At 37.6% G+C, this 21,227-nt stretch overlaps 1 protein-coding gene across 1 annotated transcript in view; it reads right to left on the bottom strand.

Moving 5' to 3' along the window:
• LRRIQ3 (leucine rich repeats and IQ motif containing 3) overlaps positions 1 to 21,227 on the bottom strand; it is an 867,930-nt gene that overhangs the window by 717,863 nt on the left and 128,840 nt on the right. Inside the window, exon 3 of the mRNA XM_044086836.1 lies at positions 20,174 to 20,497. Coding sequence (XP_043942771.1) covers positions 20,174 to 20,497 — 324 coding nt within the window. The remainder of the gene's footprint in view (positions 1 to 20,173; positions 20,498 to 21,227) is intronic.

Here is a 21,227-nt window from a genome sequence, read left to right as displayed (position 1 = left end):
ATATTCATTCAACTTTTCATTCTGAAAAAATCTTTTATCTCCTTTCTTAACTTCTTCCATATTGTCTCACCTGGTTTATATAGGTAGGGCTGTCCTGTATATAATACTAATGGCAGTAAAACATTTTATTGCCTTTATCTTGGTATTTTCTTCTATATGCAACATTTTCCATCTTCTTAATTTACTTACTATTTTAGTTACAATTTCCTCACACATCTTTAGCTGCCTGGCGGGAAACTGTTTTTTATTTCATTGATTTTGTATTTTGTTAGACTACTAAATGTTTTGATTTCTTAAACAGGACAGCCAGATCTTTTTCTGTGTTTGTTAAGTAAAGAATAATATTGTCTGCAAAAAGTGTTATCTTTTCTTTGTGCCTTACCCAGGTGTAAAATTCAGTAGTCATATTTCTAATTGTCTAAGCTAAAGGCTCCAAATAAATAGCATTTAACAATGGGAATAAGGGGGCATCCCTCTCTCATACACTTAGTGATATTTATTTTATTGGTTAGGCCATCAAATTCTTTTTTAGCATCTAATCATATAAATATCAGCCATATCCCTGTCACAACAGCATCCTTCTGTGTTAAGAGCATCCTACTAATGTTATCAAATATCTGTCAGCCTACTATAAATCCACATTTATCCTCAGTTATCATTTTTTTGTGTTATTTTAAATAACCTCCTGGCCACTATCCATCATAAATATTTTGTATAAGAACATGGATTAATGGGGTCTTTGCCTTCCTTGGGTATAATGACCAGCATTACTTTATTCCATGACTCGGGTACCCTCCCCCCCCACCTCAATATTTGATTAAAAAGTTTATACCACACTTTTTTCAGACTTCTATCTGGATGCCATCAGTACCTGCAGTCTTTTCTGATTTTTGCTGCCCTACAGCTTCTTTAATTTCTTCCAAAGTAATTTCTATAACCAAATGGGTCTTATCTTCCAATTAGTTTTGGTAATCTAAGTTCCCTCAGATATTGTCTCATTTCCTCTACTCTGTTATCACAATAAAACAATAAGTAAAAGATCATACAGAAAAAAACAGTAAAAAACAAAATAAAAATCTAGCAAGGCTAGACTTTCCACTGTGTGATTTCTTAAACCTCTCATATTACAGGCAACATGGAATATGTGCAAATGACCTTTAAGGATATCACGTGTTTCACAGACTTAAAAAGAAAAAAAGTTATGGACATTCAGAAATGCCACATAACTAAAATTCCTGTGGGAAGGTACATCACAGGAATTGACTCAAACTGTAGAATATTTTAATTATTCTACCTCTTATTCAAGATTTACACATAAAGAGGCTTTTGATAAAATAGGCTTCCTGGACGCTGAAATTATTAAAATGGATGATGGTTCTTTTGAGACTGCACTTTTTAGAAAAAAATGTTGTAAAAACAATTTATTACATTGCAGCAGCATGCACCCTACCATTATTTTTGGTAATATTGTTAAGGGACAGGTTCTTAGAATGTTTCATTTACATACCAATGATGATACTTTTTTTGAGCATTTGGGCGTCTACAGGATAAGTTTAGAGAGAGCGGCTATCATGAATATGATAGATTTTATTCATGTCCGTGATGGTAGGGCTAAACCCTTCTACTCATCCAGGACAGACAGTAAAGGTGGCAGTAGAAAAGGAATGACCATTGATAAATCTGTGAGGAATAAGGTTGCTTTGACTTATACCAGTGATATGAGAAGAGTATGTGGCATTATTAGAAAGAACTGGCCTGTGCTTTTAGCTGATGATGCTATCAAAGATATAGTTGGGCATGGTCTCTCCTTTAGGTTCAAGAATAGATGTAATTTAAAGAGAGAACTATGCTATAATTTTGATCAAAGTAGGTCCTGTGCTCAGTCAGTTAGGAAGGGTACCAGTACGTTTAGGGGTTGCGGAGTAAGTGAATTTATATGTGAACAAAAAACTTTTGAACATCCTAATAATGGGTATAAGTTTTAACCCAAGTTTTATGCTGACTGTACTTCTGTGCATTTAGTCTATCTGGCCCGCTGCAGAAGCTGTCCATGCTTCTATATAGGGAAGACTGAACACCTTTTAAAGATTATATAATGGAGCATTTGGGCTATATGCATAGGCATGACCCCCACCAGTGCTTTGTATAAGCACGTTCATGATAAACCTGGACATACTTTTACTTTTATGGTTTTGTAATTGATAGGTTTTGATAGGCAGGGTGGAGATATGAGGAATAAATTAGAACTGGCAGAGTCCAAATGGATTATTACGCTCACTGCACATAGAGCACCAGGGCTGAATGGATGTGTATCTTTAAAGCCTGTTTTAAAGGCACGCCCTTTGAAGCACTAATTATATTCTTTAATTGTTTTTTAATTGATTCTGCTATTTAAGTGTGTGCTGTTTGTTTTTTTATTTTATTGGTCTGATCTGCATTAAAGCTCTTACCACTTGTATTTTAATACATTTATGTCTTTTAGCTGCATCTGGCTGCCTTGTTCATTTTTACTTATCTATATTTGTTTTTGGTACAAGGCAGCCTTTATCCGCTTGGCTGGCTTTTTTATTGGGACTTGAAGAATCCCAGTACATACTAGTGAGGAATTCAAATGAAGTCTGTATCCATTCTTTATTATCCAAACCTCATGCACCCAAGGTTATTGTTTTGCAAAGAAAGATAAAGTCTCCCCTGCCAGATTTGGAAGGGTTTGGCATAGGTGGAGGGAGGGGAGTGGGTAAAGGGATAAGATAGTCAGCAGTCAGTATTTTTGTCAGAAGAGAATTGCTTTGATCCACTGTATTCAGCTTTGAGTTTGTCCTGCCATTTCTTTTCTGAAAATCTGTTTCTTTTTTGTTGACATAGTTTTTGTGATTTATGAAAAAATGTTCTGGATTTGGAGTGGTAGTGCCTCTGAACCCTGGAGATGGGAGAAAGTAACATGTTTGAAGCCTTATATTGTCAGGAATATCTCAGCAGATTTGTCATGCTGGTTGTTTTTGTCTTAATGTCATCAAGTAGCTCAGCTTTGACATCACTGGGAAATGGGTTGCAGCCTGATTCAGGCATACCTTCTGAGAATTGAACCAGTATCCGCTGCTTTATAGGAAGCATCCACAGCATCATCTCCAGTCCATCAACCAACATACTGGAATGCCTTTCTACCTGGGAGACTGAGATAAGCATGTCCTATATGAAAGACTAAGCATCAAAGTCAGGAATGTTAGAAATCACGTTAGCCACATTATCAATATTAGAAAGCATGTATCTTAGCAAATGAGTCTGATAGCTAATGGCACAGAAGGACAAAGTAACAGATCTGTAAACTTTATATATTATTAGTTAATGGCACTACTAACTTTGTCATTGGCAATAGTAGAAGAAAGCAATTTGATGATCTTATCTGATTCCACAGAGTATCAAGCCTTATCAAATCAGTCTGGCATCTTAGAAGCAGGTGGCTAGGATTCAGCAGCCAGAGAAGCAGACAAAAAGGTATTATCCAGAGCTTCCAGAAAGGTGGAATAGTAGAGGGTTTTGGTACTTTCATATGCATAAGATCATAATATCCCTTCTGGAATCAAATATTTGCTTAAACTTCTAAATTACAGTGTGCCATCATGTTATAAATGATATTCCCAAAGGTGAATTATTCATGAGGAGAACTGGAAAATATATGGCCATCTTGTTTAGACTCATAACCCACAGAGGAATGTGTGTTCATGGGTTCATAGGAGGATACTAGGCTAATGGCCCTAGGACCTTTACAAGGCTAGCCATGTTATACCTGTGTTCCTTAATTGACCTTGGTTAGATGGTCATTATTCTCAGAGTGAGTCTATAATCAGGACCAACTGCCCCTATCCATGAGTGACATAGGTGCCATTCCCAGGGTGAAGTTACAGTCTCCCATCCAATTGTCTAGGTTGGTCTTGAGTAGGGTCATTGAGGAGATCAGTTTCACATGAACTGGGAGTTTATTCCAGAGGAGCGGCAATCGCTGGGAGACATATCTGTCTCTCCAGCATGTTCTGTTAATACCACAGGCTAGGTTGAGATCTCTGGTGTGAGTAATTCTTGTCCCATTTGCTTTGCGGATGTGCAGCATTTCCATTACAGCAGGTTCAGAGACTGCTCTGTAGTCTAGGCACAAGTTGCTTCTCAGCAGCCTGTAGGATACAGAGTACAGTGACAGGGCTTTCAGTCTTTCCATGTAGGTCATGTTTTGGAGGCCCTGGATTTTCTCTCTGTGGTCTCTCCAGATGCTACAGGTGTCTAGTGAGTTACATGCAAAAGGGAGCACTGTACTCTATTAGTGGTCTGATGAGAGTCGAATACAGAGGAGTTATAACATCTTTAGTCTTGGATGTGATGCCCATACTTATGAGATGTGCAATACAGAAGGCTTTTCTTACTACTGTGGACACATAGGTTCATAGGTAGGTACTAGGCTATCGGCCCAAGGGCCTACATAAGCTTAGCCAGCAAGGTACCATAGCTTACGCCACCCAAGAAAGTTATTTTCCTGTGCCACTGTCCAACAGAGACACAGAAGTGATCCCCGGGTTGTATTTCCTATTTCCCATCCACTCATCAAGATTTTTCTTGAAGAGTGCTAATGAAGAACTTTGCTTGACATAGATGGGTAGCTTGTTCCAGAGTATAGGAAGTCTCTGGGACAGGAATATATCCCTCCAGCATGTCCTGTTTATTGTGGTAACAAGGTTTAGGTCCCTAGAGCATGTAGCTTGGAGGGATTGGGATTTCTTTAGGTGTAGCATGTCCAACAGCTCTGGGTTTGACATAGCTTTATATGGGGTATCCTCACTTAGGAATCACTCTGTCTATCCCCACTAGTACAGTTACATAGCGAAAAAAAAAAAAAGCCTTGTACTGTCATATAACTATTGTTGATGTTGTTTTGTATATTGTGTTACTATTGTAAGACTAGTTTGCTGTACTTGTATACTACTGTTTGCTGTGCTTGTATACTACTGTAATATTTTTATTGTACTATTCTGGAGCTTTTCTCCTCGGGTCTCCACTGAAAATGGGACAAAATCCCAGTTGGACTAACCCGGTCAACAAATGTCAATAAATAAATAAATAAATAAATGTTAGGCAGAGATCACCTTGGAGTAGGCAATATGCTACGGAGTACAGCTGGAGTTTTTTGAGGCAGTCAGTGTAGGGCATTTGTTTGGGGCCAGTAATCCTCTTTGTGAGGTACTTCTGTGGCCTTTTCAGCTGCTGCAGATGTTTTGTGAGGTACATTCCAAAAGGGGCATTGTACTCTATAATGGATCTAATGAGTGATGAGTAGAGGGGAACAATGACCTCTTTTTTCCTGGATGAGAACCCTTTTATGATGAGGTGTGCCACGTAGAAGGACTTCCTGAATACTGTAGCGATGTTACTATTAAAGGAGAGACTACTGTCCACTTGGGATCCAAGGTCTCTTATCAAGCATTCGGTGTTAAGTAGATTGCTGCCTATGTGGTAGTTCATGGGTAAAGAGTTTTTACCAAAGGGGATGACACTGCACTTTTTGGCATGGTGATCAAACTTTAGATTGCTATTAACCTGTGTTCCCAAATCTCACACCACTGGGTTTGAACTTGGGGGGGGGGGTGCTGTCAATATTGTAATTTGCAGGTACTTCCACTTGCCAAAGGGAATAATAATGCACTTTTTTTTTGCATTTAGTTTTAGTCCATGCTCTGTCTGTGTTAGACCTTTTGTAATATATTAACATCGTTAGGGAGCTCAAGTGAATGTGCCCAGTTTGCAATCATCAGTAAACTTGGTAAGCCACAGATCATCGACTTTTGCCTGGACTTCTGAGAAATAAATTCCAAACAGCAGAGGGCCAAGCACAGATCTTTGTGGTATGCCACTGTTAACTGGTCTACTGGTTGATGTGGAATCCCCAACTCTGACACTATGCATTCTGCCAGTGAGCCACTTGGCTATCCATCAAGTGACATATGGGTTAATCCCTAGCTAGGAAAGCTTTTCAATGATACTTGACTGGGAGAGTGTGTCAAAAGCCTTGGCTAAGTCAAAATAGGCAGTATGTACTATTTTGCCTTCATTCAGGGTTTTGATGACATTCTCAAAGAAGTTCATCAGGTTCACTAAGCATGATCTACCTTTAATGAAGCCAAACTGGGTTGAGTCAAGAGTTTGAAGGTCGCCTATGTCCTTGGTGATAAGGCCCATGATAATTCTTTCCATGGCTTTGAAGATAAAGCTGGTTAGGCTTATGGGTCTACAGTTCCAACTGTCAGTTGATGGACCCCCTTTGTGCAAGGGGATTACTGTTGCTGTTCTCCACTCTGCTGGAACAAAGCCAGTGCTCAGGATGAGGTTAAACAGAGTGCAAAGTGGTTCCAATAGGTCTTGTTTTAGATTGTTTAGTAAACAGCCTGGGATGTCATCTGGTCCCATAGAGGCCATGTTTTGGCCTTGAAGAGCCCACCTATGACCTGTTCTTTGGAGATACTAGGTAGAGGACTGCAGTAAGGTATGTTTTGGGGTATAGCTGGTGGCGAAGGGAGGGTGAAGTTTGGACAAAATCTGTCACCTAGCAGGTTGGCAATTTCCTCAGGTTCAGTATGAAAGGTAGTGTCCACTATACGTTCGGCACATAGTTGGGCATTCCCCTTTAGATTTAGGATGATTATCCTTAGTTGGGGATGCTAATTTAGCTCCGTAACTAGCTTTAGAGGACTTTACAAGATATCTGATTTGCTTGTTCAAGATGTGGAGGATATTCTTCTTCTACAGAGTAAGTTCCCTCTTGTTCTTAGACATCAGTTTCTTCCTTTTGTTATATAACTTATTTATACTTGATGTTTTTGGGGAGGACATGGATTTGATCCAGTCAGGTACAGCCGAGTCTATACAGTTATTTAGGTGGTTATAAAGGTGCATTTATGTGTTCCTCTGCATAGGAGTCATTGTTGGCTGTCATACCTCTCAACTGTACAGATTTTTGCAGAATGTCCAGATTTTTGCCTCATATTTTTGTTCTGTTTTTCATAAAATTGTGGTTTTCTTGCAAATTAGTGGCAAGCCATTAAAGACTGAAGTTAGAAAATAATGACAGCTATTTGAGTTTCAGACTTCATACCCTTCAGAAAATTCACGCTGATATAAAACTTATTTTATCAACTTTCTAAGTTTGTAAGAACAATTCTTAAAAACTGTCCCTATATTTGGGCCCTTGTACCACTTATATTCATGGCTTTGTCCAGATTTCTTGCTCTAAGAGGTTGAGAGGTATGTTGGCTGTGTTAGCAGGGGGTTTGAAACATTTTATACCATCACCTAGTAGGCTTTAGTTTGCTTTGGAGAAATTGTTCTGTTTTGTATGGTCTGACTTTACCAAGGAGGGCAACACACGGGGGGTAGTGCAGTGACCCCCCCCCCATGTTGGTGAGTACTAAGTCTAGGATATTTTGAGCCCTTCTGGGGGTGCAGACTAGCTGTTCCAGGGCATTTGTATTGATAAAGTGCAGGAACCTCAGGGCAAGCATGTTTATGCTCATGTACACCACCCAATTGATAGAGAATAGTTGAAATGTCCCATGACCAAAGTGTTTGGCTGCATAATGAGTCACTCTAGTAAGTCCAGGTAGGCAGTGCAATTCTCTTGGTTCATGGTGGGGGACCTGTAGCTAGCAATCGTATGGTAGGGTGTTTTACCTACAGTTAGTTGAACCTGGAGTAGCTCAACAGAGTCATATTGTTTAACTAGTCTCGAGGTGTATTTGGCTTTAATGAAGATGGATACACCTCCATCTTTGGTTCTTTCACACTAATTTTGGGGTCTGAATATGTGGAAGGCATTGTAGCACTACACAGCTAGGGTGCTCTGCAGCCTTGAACTATATCTCAGTGAAGGCACAGACATCAGCATCTTCCAAGGTGAGGAGCACTTCCAGGGAGTACATTTTCCTGTTTAGACTCATAGTATTAACTCATTCACTCCAGTGGAGCTCATGAAGTTTGCACTGTAACTTCCAATGACAGAATATAATTATGTCCTCACATTTCAAACAAATGTTCCCATCTCTAGAACCACAGGGGGTTATGAAAAAAGTGTAAATGGCAAACTGTTCAGCATAAACTATTTTTATAGTGGTAGTATTCTTTAGGTTCTAGGTCTTAAACTGAATTTTATAAGTCAGAGTAAACACAGTAATTATTATATTTGTAATGTTGTAAAAGACTTACAATATCTCAGCAACCACTCAAGTTACACACATACTGTTAGCAGCATTTTATTCATCTAGCTGAGACTTATATATGAGGCTAAGGAGTTCTGTCTGTGTTAATTGGTTGTTGAGATATTTAGAAAATGTGAAATTTATATCTATAAACATTAAGATCATTAAAACAATAGTTAATATCTATTTACCTGCACTAGATAGAGGTCAAATATTGACACAGTTGAATTTTTATATTTATGTTCTTGCATCTATCCTTGGTGTCCCACACACCTTGCATGTTTATCCCTCCTAAAACTTTTCCACAAGCAAAGTCTAAGGCATCTGTGGTGACTGACTTCCTTGAAACGGGGAAGGAGAAGGGGAAACCCAGATTTAAAGATATTTACTGACCCCACCAAATGATTTTTCTTCTGACAAACCCCAGCAGTGAGATTTAAAAAGACAAAGGATGTTGGTGCTGGGAGCAGACAGACTTCAGATACCACTGTAACTTTCTTATGTGGAGCCTTGCCAAGGGTATCATGAGAATCATAGATGCTATGAGACCCAGAATCATAAGGTATTCCCTCACAGTAATCTATTTTTCTCTGGAAGAAATGTTCTTTAAACTGAGGTGTCTAGCTGATACCCCAGGAACACAATCCTGTTTGAAGAAGTCAAAATATACTTTTGAATGTTCTCTTAGAATCCTGGCTTGTGTAGGAGATCTCTCACTCAAGTGAAAGATTTGTGATGCTGTTGAAAAAAAATTTGCAAAGATAAGCAAGTCATCTAAATATGGGAAAATGTGGATACCCAGTAGCCTGGAATGAGCTATAATTGGAGCTATGCACTTGGTGTAGTGGATAGTCCAAATGGTAAAGCAGAGAACTGAAAATGTGATCCAGACATAAAAACATTAAGGAACACCTATAGTCTGCATGAATAGGGAAGTGATTATAAACATCTTTAAAATCTAGTGTTACCAGGAAACTTGGTTGAGGAAGAAGAGGTAACAGGTTATGATTTGACATCATTTTTAATTTAGGCACTATCACAAACAAGTTTAGAAAAGGAAGATCCAGATCTGGTCTCCAAGTACTTTTTTCTTTGGCACTAAAATCATCCCTGAATAAAAATCCTTCCCCACCTGCAAAGGAGGCACAGTTTTATTACACCCTTGGAAAGCATGTGATGACGGACAGGTAGAAATAAAACAAGCTGGTCTGCTGGATAAATTATTACCCCCTGGAAAGGAGGAATTTCCTCGCACTGTCATCTATAACCTTGATGAATGCTCTTCAGAACCCAGTACCCATTTGTTTGAAACTATCTGTTGTTAAAGAGAAAAGCAAAAACTCAGACTTTCTGGAAGGGAAATGAGGCTGCCAAGGTTGGGGACAAGGTCCCTTAAATAGTCATTTCTGACTGACTTGTTGGACTGTCCTTGGTTTTGGGAGGTTCCAGAATTATTTTTGAAACCCCCTTGCCATTCTTCTTAAACACCTGTTTACCTGCATTTTGTTGAGACTGTTTATTTTTTGGGGAAAACTGGATGAAGGCTTACAAAATCCTTTAGAAAATTTGGAAAAGGAGGGCTGAAAAATCTTAAGATTTCCCCTGTATCAACTTAACCTTTCATCACACCTTTTGATCAGCTCTGTAGTAGTGGGACAGAAAACTAAATCTCTATCCAAAGGAGAATTTAAAATCTCATTTTAACAACATCTGGAAACTTCTCAGAACCCAGCTAGGTAAACCTCAAAAATGTAGCAGTGGCCATAGCCCTAGAATAAGTATCATCTGGGTCGTACACACACTGTAAACAATGAGTTATTTAGAGCAGATTTTTCATTACAAGAAGAAATGCAGACAAAACATTCCTCAGACTTTCACAATTAGTGAGAGAAAACTTTAACATATGAGCATGACAATTCACAATTCTGAAAATCAAAGTTGCAGAAGCATGCACTTTTTCCCATCAATAACCTTCCCATCCTTATCAGAAAGAGTAGGATTAGAATTGACTAAATGATTAGCAGCAGTAGGATTAACTACAGCTATAGCGTCTGAGTCAGGTTTGGGAAGAGTATATAAAAAGACTGAGTAACTTTATACATCCTTATGTACCGTTTTAGGGGCAGCTGGCTGACTGTCAGGAAGACCAGAGGCAGTAACGCACACATCTTCCAAAGCTGCCAGACGTTTTGGAATGGGTGAAGATTATGGTAATTCCTTCCATAACAGCATGACTGAGAAACCTCTCTCAAGAAAATTGAGGAAAAAGAGATGAACCTTTTGTTTTATGTTTCCTTTTAACAGGAAAAATGGGGCCAAGAGTGTAATTAATGGCAGCAGCAGCTTCCCCAGGGATGGGTACAATTTTCTGACAAAACAGGGAAGCCTTCCTTGTTCTCTCTCTCAGGACTGACAGGAATGTCTCTCCTTTGCCTACTGACAGGACCCAAGCAGCTGCAGAGGATGTAGCTAACCCCCCTGTACAAGCTGCACAAGGAGTAAAAGATAAGTGGTCTGAGGTACAACTAATAGACACAACAAAGTCACCAACCTGTGCCTGAGTCTAATTGCTAGCCTGATGCAGTAGCAAAGTCTGTTTGCTTAACTTATTCTTTTGTGGAAGAAGGACTGACTATAGGACCAACAATTTCCTCCATACTGAAGCTGAAAATGGTGCATTTTTTCTTGGAAAAACAAGCATCAAAAGCTGGTAAAACATGAAAGTATTTAAAAGTCACCCTTAAAACATAAAGCAGGGTAAAATCAATTTAAAACACTTTGCCAGCCCTAAAATACAAAATAAACACAATTTCTCCACAACAATGGCTTTCAATTACATTACACAATTCTTAAATTGACAGGAAAAAAGAGCATTCTTAGAGCAGTCTTATGACAGTCTGTTCAAACACAAACAACTCCTAGCTATAAAATAACTTTCCTGAACAGGAAAGTATTATTAAACTAAGTATTTTCCCCCAAAGTTAATTGTTCTGTACAGCAAAAGAACAGCACAAGCTGTCCATTTTTCCTCAAAAGTTTCTGAGGAACATACTCTTGAGGGGCAGAAAAGCTCTGAAAGGTTTAGCACCCAAACCTGTCTTTTTAGTCAGCTCAGCTCAAGATGACTGAAGGTTTGGGTACATGGAAGCTGCCATGAAGTATTGGAAGCTGGGTGGCTGTTATAGCCTATGCAGGATATAACCCATATACTGAAGGCTATTGCAGTAGTGATCGAGATGATGAACATAAACCCTTTCTCTCCCTTCACGGCCAAGTCAGCCTTCTGCCAAAACCCTGTGCCATTGTTAGCAATTCAAGAAATCCCAACAGTGAGAACAGGTAAACAGTCAGAGAACTAAATGGCTGATCAAGTGCCTCAATGGAACTGTCCAAGTATGACTGGCTAAAAGAAGAGACTTCTCCAGGTAACAAACTCTTCCTTTAACTTTTTAGTTTTGTTAGGTTGATAGGGAAAATTTGAGGCCTACAGATTAGAAGCCATCCTAGCACGAGCCAGTTCCTGAAAACAGTTATTTTCAGTGTAAAGTTTCAAAAGAAGTGAGCTGACTATAAATAATCTTAAGTACAAAGGACTGGAAGACAGAACATTTTTTGTAATTAGGATGATGGCCAAAGCAAGACAACACTTAGAATAGTTATCCTTATAGGGGGAACTGTCAATCCCAATCAAATTTCCCCTTCTTAGTTTACATGAAAAGCACATTTTTTTCAGTAAAATAAAATATAAAGAGAAAGGGTTTCCAGTGGGGAACTTAACTGCCCACAAACAATTGTAGCTGTAACAGGCCACACAGATGACCGACCTAGAAGCAGTCAAACTTGTCATTCACAGTCTAGCGGCAAGAAAGTTCTGAGGATTTTCACACCTGTACATCTTTTAAATACCAGAATACAGTCCATTGCATAAGCTGTAGGTCAGACATATGGCATGAGAGGAAAGTGCTTAAGCCTGTATATATCCTTCGCAGAATACTTCCTATAACTCAAGCACACTGCAACTGTGATCTAATGAAGCATGTATCTTGTTTATTCAATAAATTGAAGTCTGCATTCCAAACAGCCTGTTTTGAACTTTGCACAGTTTCTTACTTATAAAACTATTAATTATCCTGTTCTTGAAATTTTGCTGTATAGACTAGTATTATTATTATGTACTGACATCACTGAAAGGATGCCGAGGTGGTACGGCGGTAGCATTGTTACCTCACAGCAAGAAGTTCTCCCGTTCGATTCTCGGCTTGGCTTGGGAGTGCCTTCTGTGTGGAGTCTGCATGTCCTCCCCACGGTTGGGTAGCATTCGAAAGACATGCATGTGTAAATGGGCATGCCTTCATTGAAGGTTGGGCGTTGAGCTGGCACCTCGGCATTTCGTAAAAATTAGCTGACCGGAGTTCCTCTGTGGTGACCCCTTACTGGGAAAAGCCGAAAGACAAACAACAACAACAACTGACATCATTTGAAAGATTTTACTACTAGATCCATAGTGACCATGGATTATGCTCAAGTGATACTTCCATAATAGGCAGTGGGCTCAGATTAATTTTATACCAAGGATGGGTACAGTTTTCTGGCATTCTGGACAAGAACCACAGAAGTTTTATATCTATTTTATTATTTCTGCCACTGAAATCTGGCTAGTACTATTTCCTTAGTTTTGCTCATCACCAGGAGACTTCCCAATATGTGACTATGGGTTAACTTCATTACAAATGTCCTACAAACTTTTTACAGTAGCAAATGGCATAGTAGTTTTTTTCCCCATCATTTACTTACTCTACTAAATTTTTTTTTTTCAGAAAAGAAGTTAAATGATTGGGAGACCAAACTTTCTTCATATCTGAAAAAAGTTGGTCAGACTCTGATGTTTTTTGCCTTTTCTAGACTGAACCTCAGTTTTCTGTGGGCATCAATCAAGTAAATAATCATTTCTCTTTAATTTTGATGACTGGAAAAAGTGCAGGAAGTTGGAAGAATTGATTTAGAGAAAACTCTGTAACAACTTTAAAACACAAAAACAGCAAATGATAACCACAAATGGTAACTAACAAAAGAAAAAGCGGTTTAGGCACAGCAGAAAACAGCTCGCAGTTAATTGATTGCAGTAAAATTCCACACAAGTGCTTTTGCCCTGACACAATGCAGGACTGCATTGTGTCAGGGCGAAAACACTTGTGTGGAATTTTACTGCAATAAATTAACTGCGAGCTGTTTTCTGGTGTGCCTGAACCACTTTTTTCTTTATTATCTGTAACAACTTTAGACATTCAGAAAGAATTATCTCTGAGGCTAATCCTTTCTTTGTGGAAAACTAAGCCAGGCTGAGAGCACATGAGACCCTGCAACTCACTCTTTTGGCTACAGGTAAGACAACTAACAACACTGTTTTCAACATTAGGAATTTCAAGGAAATGGAAGCAGTAAGCTCAAAAGGAAATGAGGTTATTTTTCCAGAACATAATTTAGGTCCAAATGAGGGGGAGTTGGTTTCTTAAGGGGCTTGATGTGGGGGGCACCTTTAAGACACTTTTTGACCTCATAGTGTGAAGAAAGAGGGGGTCAGTAGGCAGACAAGCTGAAGTAGCTGATAGATATACTTTAATGGAAGAGAATGCTAAGCCTGAGTTGAGCAGCACAAACAAATATTTGTTTATCCCCCTACCCTTACCACTCTTTGCTGATATATTACATAATAGTTTACAGATATGATTGGGAGTTTGTAAGGCATAACTTAAGGCAATCATCTGGTTGATGTTTATATACTTCTTTTTGTTTTGCGGTGATAAATTTCCTTGAACTTGACTCCCTTTGAACTAGACTACTATTCAAAATCTGAGATGTCTTTGCTACCATCTACTGAGAAGTTGGAATCAGAAATGGAACCCCAGGTCAAAAAAAAATTGTATTTAAAGTATTAAACAGCCAATCAAAAAAAAACACCTAAAACATTTAAAAGTTGACATCACTTTCTATTAGTACCATCTTACGACACATTTGATGTTTAAATTGTCATTAAGACCCGGAAGGATGTCAGCATTAAGAAACAATTGCCACCTGAATTCATGTACTTCTAAAAAAGTGTTAACATCACCTACAAAATCCACTACATTCTAATACAATACATTTAAAACCATTACATCCAGAGCAACTAGGACTATGTTTTGCTTAAGCGATTTTCAAATCACGATTCTTAATAGCTAGGCAGTGCTCCCCAGTACAGTCAGATAATTTTCTAGTAGTTTTACGTACATAAAAATTAAAACAAAATTAACAGAAACCAAGATGAACTAGATTAGAAGTATTACAATCAAAATAACTATACAGTTTCACTGTATAATTACAATGTCTAACTGTGAAACCAACACATTGGCAAATATATTTGAACACTGTAAAACTTCCACATCTAAACATACCATTCTTATTTTTATAGGATCTTGAATTTTGAAGTACTAAATTATCACTATGGTCAAATACAGACTTTAAAGTCTTACTCTTCTTACAATAGAAATTAGGGCCATTGCCTAACACTTGAAATAAAAGAATGTTTCCTTGAATTATACACCAGTTTTTAGACAAAATATCTTTAATTTGATACATGTCCTGGCTAACAGGAAGTGGGAAGCTAAGTCTCGTAGCTTTATTATAATACTTACACTTAATGTTATTAAAACCATATTTAAGTTAGTACAGTCATAAAAAATATGAGACCACTCAGCATTAGTGGACAGATGACATCTCCAACAGCTGTTTGAAGGGTTCATTTTTGAGAGTTTCTCAGGTGTCAAAAATGATCTGTGTAGAAATTTCCAATGAAAAATCCTCCAGAATTGTGAATAAAAAGTTAATTTAAATGAAAATAAAATGTTTGTTTTATCTTCCATTGATAATGATACTTGAAACCCTTTAGTTAGGTTTTGCCAGTAAGAATCTTTAGAAGCTGTCTTATAGACAATTAAAGTGTTATATAGATATGATAATTCAGGGTCTATATTATAATCTCAAAGGTTTAATACTTCGAATCACTAAAGATTGAACTTTAGTGATCGAAGTCTTAAACCATCAAAACAAAACAAAAAAACTAAATAGTGTGTAGGCAGGGGGGCAAGCCCCCCTGCACCCCCACCCCCCTACTTAAATATACCAACTCTGAGAATGCACTACATTGAAGTAAACAGAAATCACCCCTACAGAGATTTTCCCTTTAAATGTTTGATGTAGTGCGTTTTTGCATTCTCGTGTCGACAATATCGTATTCAGTATTGTCAGACTTCAAGATTATAATATAGACCCTATAATTCATTCTTAACATTGATATTATTATACAGAATTCCAAAAATCCAGTTTATCATTTTTGGTACGGTTTTGGAGGATGAGTTATGTATTTATTCTACACAGATCCTTAGTGTATGCTGTGACAGTCTGAAGAACCAACCAGTCATTAAGGGATAGGCCATAGGTTGACAATATACTTTGTGTGTTCAAAACTTGTTGTTTTTCAATACATTGCAACCAACAAAATAGGTTATTATTTTCCCATAAACTAAAAATCTCTCTATGTGTTTTATCAGGGAAATCCCTTGTAATAGTAAATGGTATTATAAATCTATGCCACAGTTTTATATCTAAATTTGTGTTAATTAATTTTCTAAACACATCAAAATATTGTTTATTAGTGTTAGTTTACTTAAATTTTTAATTTTCGCACATGCAAACACACACCTGTGTAAGGCTGGCACAGATTACCTGCTCTACCAGCTTTGCCCAGACTATAAGGTAGATTCACTGCCACCAGTCAGTTACTATAAGGGTCTTAGAAAGGGTATCCAATTATACTGTGCAATATTAATACTAATACAAATTACAGTAGTTGACCATGACAGCTAGGCCTTTTGGAGTGGCTCACACAGTGTCACCAAACAAATATATGTCCCCACAAAGGTTAGATACTTTTTACAAGGAACAGCCATAATAAACATTTTAAATATATTTAATAATAAATAATAAAAGAACATGAACATATTGAATATCTATTCACAGTAAACTACAGAGTTCACATCACAGGAGATGTTGAAAAGAACATTGATGGACAGACTCAGACAAATAAAGAAAAACAATATCTAAACTAAACTTCACTATATTCCTGACTGAATCTAAAAGAATTACTGATCCCTAGTTAAGTTACTTATTACAGCAAGGCAAGATGCTGCAGATGAGGGTATTTCTGGTCAGGTTCCTCAAAACAGAATAGTCAATACTCTGAGATTTCCCTTTTTAATATCTAAATATAATTTCCAAGAGGGCTGGCAGACTGACCTTATTTGGTCACCCAACTTTAGGTTCTCATAGTATTCCCCCCTTGAAGCTGACACAAGAATTTAGCTCAGTTGGCCACAGTACGCATCCAGTTGTTTATGGCAGTGCCTGAAGCCTCCCCTCTTTTCATTGAGCTAACAGACAAAGGCTCTTCCCCAGACCCAGTGTCTCCTGTCCTATTCAGCACTATGGGGTGTCTTATAATGGTTTTAACAGTTCATTTACATTTCCCTTATTTTTCTTAAAGTTAACCTCTGCTGTGCCAGTATCCTCTATTAAAACATATACATTTTATTCAGCTACATTAATACATGTACATTTCTCTTCATTTCAGCAGGGTGCACTGTTGATGTATTTCAATATAAGCAAAGCTCACAAGTACAGTTTCAGCAGAAGCATCTGTACAAAATCAGCTTGATATGCAAATGACATACAGTTCTAATACCTTTGTAACACAAACATCTTCTATAAATCAGTTTGTTATTCAAAGGACATAGCAAAAACCCCAGCTAGCTATACTGGCACTTATCATCACATCACTGAATAACAAAGATTAAAAAAAAAAACAATCTATTAGATATAACAACTCAGAGATTGCACTGTACTGGAAAATAGGCAAATTCCCTGATCCTCACTATAATGTGAGTTCACACTGAAAAAAGCCAGTATGTGCAATCAGCTGATTTTTGATCAGCGGTACCAGCTCTTATTTCATTTAAAAGATTGAAAAAAAAAATAAATATATATATATATATATATATATATATATATATATATATATATATAGAGAGAGAGAGAGAGAGAGAGAGACAAAGAGAGAGAAGGAAAGAGAGAGACTAATAGATATCCATTATCTAAATCTTACAGCTAGCAGTGGGATAAATAGATGTACTACTACATTCTTGCTGGAGTCTACTAGGAAAGTCTATATAACTGATACAGTTTTGCTCCTTGAAGTTCCTTTTGCATAAGCTTTTCTAACTTAGTCCTTTTTTTGATTTTGAAGTGCTACTACTATGTTATAATACAATGAAAAGAAAAGTGATCTTTATATAAAAGCACATAATAATAATGAATAATATAAAGTTTGTATGAGAAGCACTGCTGTTATAATCATTTTTTAACATTAATTAAATTCCTCTGAATATTTTCACAACTGATTTACCAAGTTATTTTATGATTTCATAGCATTAAGTATAAAAAATGCATACCTCTCAACTATCCATATTTTCGCAGAATGTCTAGATTTTTGCCTCACAGTTTTGGTCTGTATCTCATAAAACTTGTGGTATTCTGGTAAATTATTCAGGATTGTAGTCACTAAATAATGACATACATTTGAGTTTCAGACTTCATATCCTTCAGATAAATGCAGACTAACACAAATCCTGTTATTTTAGTTAATATTAGCAATATGGAAAATCTGAACCTATTTTTGGGCCTTTGTCCCCATTATTTTAGGTTTTGTCCAGAAATCTTGCACTAAGAGGTTGAGAGGTATGAAAGGATATATTTTTTTTGCTCCCAAAAGATTGTTCTTGAACTCTAAAATAATTATAACCTTTCTGTCTGTCACAGTTATGCATACAGGCAGCCATATGCACACACACACACACACACACACACACACACACACACACACACACACACACACACACACACACACACACACACACACACATCTGTGTGCAGACTTTGTAGATCCTATGCTGATCAGCATTTTACTGTTTGTTACAGACATTTGCAAAGAAGTGCTTCAGTTCTACATAATTTATTCTGTAAGCAGATTTTTTTATTCGCTTGCTTCTTTTTGCAGTTTCAACTACATACCCAGCTGCACAGTAGCTCACAGCTGTGTATCTATTATGCACTGTTCAATGCTTATTGGACAAAATGTTCATTATACTCTAGGAATATACCAGGTATAAAGTATCAGACACTTAGTATGTGTATTGCATGGTGTCTGAATTATCACAGGACCAACTTATAAAACAGCTTCCTTTTATAACAATACCACAGAAATCTGAGTGTGATGTAATGCTCACATTTTAAATCTGCAAATACGATTTGATATTAAAAACATGGATGTATCACACCTAGATACTGCTAAGATGCCTAATAAATGGGCACCCATTGAAAGTCTGAGGAGTGTACCTATCCTCCTCGATTTCCTCCAAACTAGAAAACTGCTATAATAAAATCTTAAAATTTGCTACCAAATCTAAACCTTCTACCCATCACTGCCTTACCCTAAAATCCCTAAAGTGGCTTGATCTCCCAAACTACTTAGACTTCCTCCAACTCAGCACTGCACACAGACTTTTATATCACCCAACTAAGTGTCCAGCGCTAACTAATATCCTACCCCAATAGAACTCTCAGATCCGAGCATCAAAACCTAATTGCTATCCCCAAACCCAAAAGTACAGCAGGCCAACTTCTCCTCACTGTCTCTCTAGGAAAAAATGGAATTCCCTTCCTCCCTCTCTAAGAACCATCCCAAACTTAGAAAACTTCAAAACTCAGCTTACAAAACACCTGGCCACAAAATGGAAATGCAATTGCCACCATCCAACCTAATCTTCCTTAGTCCATTCCCCTGGGGGGGGTTTCCCACTCTGGTTCCTAAGCCCTCAACAACTCTCCTTCAGCTATGTTCCTGGGAGTTTTCCCCCTCAGGTTCCTAAGACCTCAATAACTCTCCTTCTGCTGTGCTCCCACGAGCATTTTCTAAGCTCTCCCTTCTCCATTAGCTATCAATAACTATCAATACAATAACAATAGCTATCGATAACCTCAATAACTCTTCTTCAGATATGCTCCCACAAGCATTTTCTTTGCTCTCCTTTCTCTATTAGCTGCTTATTTCTTATGGTTCAACATTGTAAATATTGTATGTAGCTTTCCATTACTAATTTCTTTTCTGAAATTGTCCATGTATAGTGTATCCTCATTTTACTTAAAAGTATGTATATAAAACATCTTCTCACCTAATATCTGGGTGCACACTAAAGAAAATGTATAAACAATAAGTCCACACTCAATGCTTTTCTGCTTATTATGCATATTTTCAAGGTACTTACTTGTAACTGTTACTTGTAACTGTTTGCATATTATGTAAGACTGACATCTGTGTATTTCTGCACCTTATCTGTATTATGTATCTTGGAGCTTTTCTCCCCAGGCCTCCACTGAAAACAGGTCACTCTGACCTAGTGGACTTCCCCGGTAATCAGACTGGAAATAAATAAATAAATAATGTGTTATTCAGAACAGCTACAATTTATGTACCTAGGGGGAATGTGTATATGTGCGTGTATGTGTGTGTCTGTGTAATATACTAACACTGTGATTCATCATTTCAGAGAGTGTAGATATGTATTCCTGCATGAATGCTTTAAAGTTGTAACAGGGAGTTTCATAATTCTAGCCTTTTAATGACATTGCAATTTATTTCCAGATTGTGAGGACTTGTATTATTGGTATTGAACTTCAGATATGAAGCCCAAATGAACAGCAGAAAATATGACTGACACATTATTATCACTGTTACTGCTTAATGTAGAATTTCTAACAGTGTTTTAATTGCCAGGACTGGAAGCACTTACCGTGTTCTTGGCAGGCAAAATATTCACCCGCAGTCGATGATTAAATGCTTTAAATATGCCTGGGAGGTGCCAGTCCTCAATAATTTCTTCATCAGAAATTATATACTTATCGAGTGCCTTTAATGACCAAATGCTATTGACAGTACAATGTCTGTAAATCTTCTGTAAACTTACTGGAGTATCATACATGGTAAGGCCTAGCAGATTTGTACAAGTGGACAAAGAATGGACATTTTCCAGATCTGTTATGCTATTGTCATGTAAATACAAAAGGTGAAGGTTCTTTAATCCAGCCCAGAAGTACTCCCCTGGAAGCTGTACTATCTGAAAAATAAAAGAAAGTTATTTTTAAAAATAAGCACAAATTATCCCCAAAAAAGTGATCTAAATAGCTATGAATATCTTTTTATCTATCTAGTCAATGATGTTTCATATGGGTATATTCAAAGCTTTTCAGAGGTTATTTGAAAAAAAAAAACAGTACAGTTAAATAAGCCACACTTCAACACTAATTTTTTTTTTTTTTTTTTGCAGCTTTGCTGCCATTGCCTGATGACCATCAGAGGAAGAGCCAACCGAGTGGAATCATCATTGAGGCAACCCCTAGGGTGGCTTGAAGCTTTTTCCACTTTCTCCCCAACTCTAGCCACATACATCCACTGGGTCGGGATGTGCAAGAGGATGTCTACTGAGGGTGTTCCTCACTTTCTCAAGAGATGTTTCCTCCAAGAAGACCTGCACCTCCTGGTGCAGAACTAGCAGGTATCTCTCTAGTTTTTTCCAGGGAGACTGCATCATGCTGTGTGCTTCCAAGTGTACACAAAGCCTAGCCTCCCACTAGAAGAGTAGAACAGATCATGACACTATACTCCCCCATGTCCCTGCTTGTCTCTTCCAGTACCAAGACCACTAATCAAACCCCAGTCAACTGGCTATCCATCAAGGATCCAACCCTTTGCACCACAGAGTCAGACTAGAATGAAGAGGGATTTTGCAACTTACTGAATACATATGGGCAGTCTTAGCTTCACTCCTGTGTTCAGTGTCCCTTTCC

This window comes from Protopterus annectens, chromosome 10.part0 (genome assembly GCF_019279795.1).
Source record: "Protopterus annectens isolate FY-2018-M chromosome 10.part0, PAN1.0, whole genome shotgun sequence".
Classification (NCBI taxonomy): Eukaryota; Metazoa; Chordata; order Ceratodontiformes; family Protopteridae; genus Protopterus; species Protopterus annectens.
Note: the sequence above shows the minus strand (reverse complement) of the source record. Positions and strands in the feature narration are given on the sequence as shown.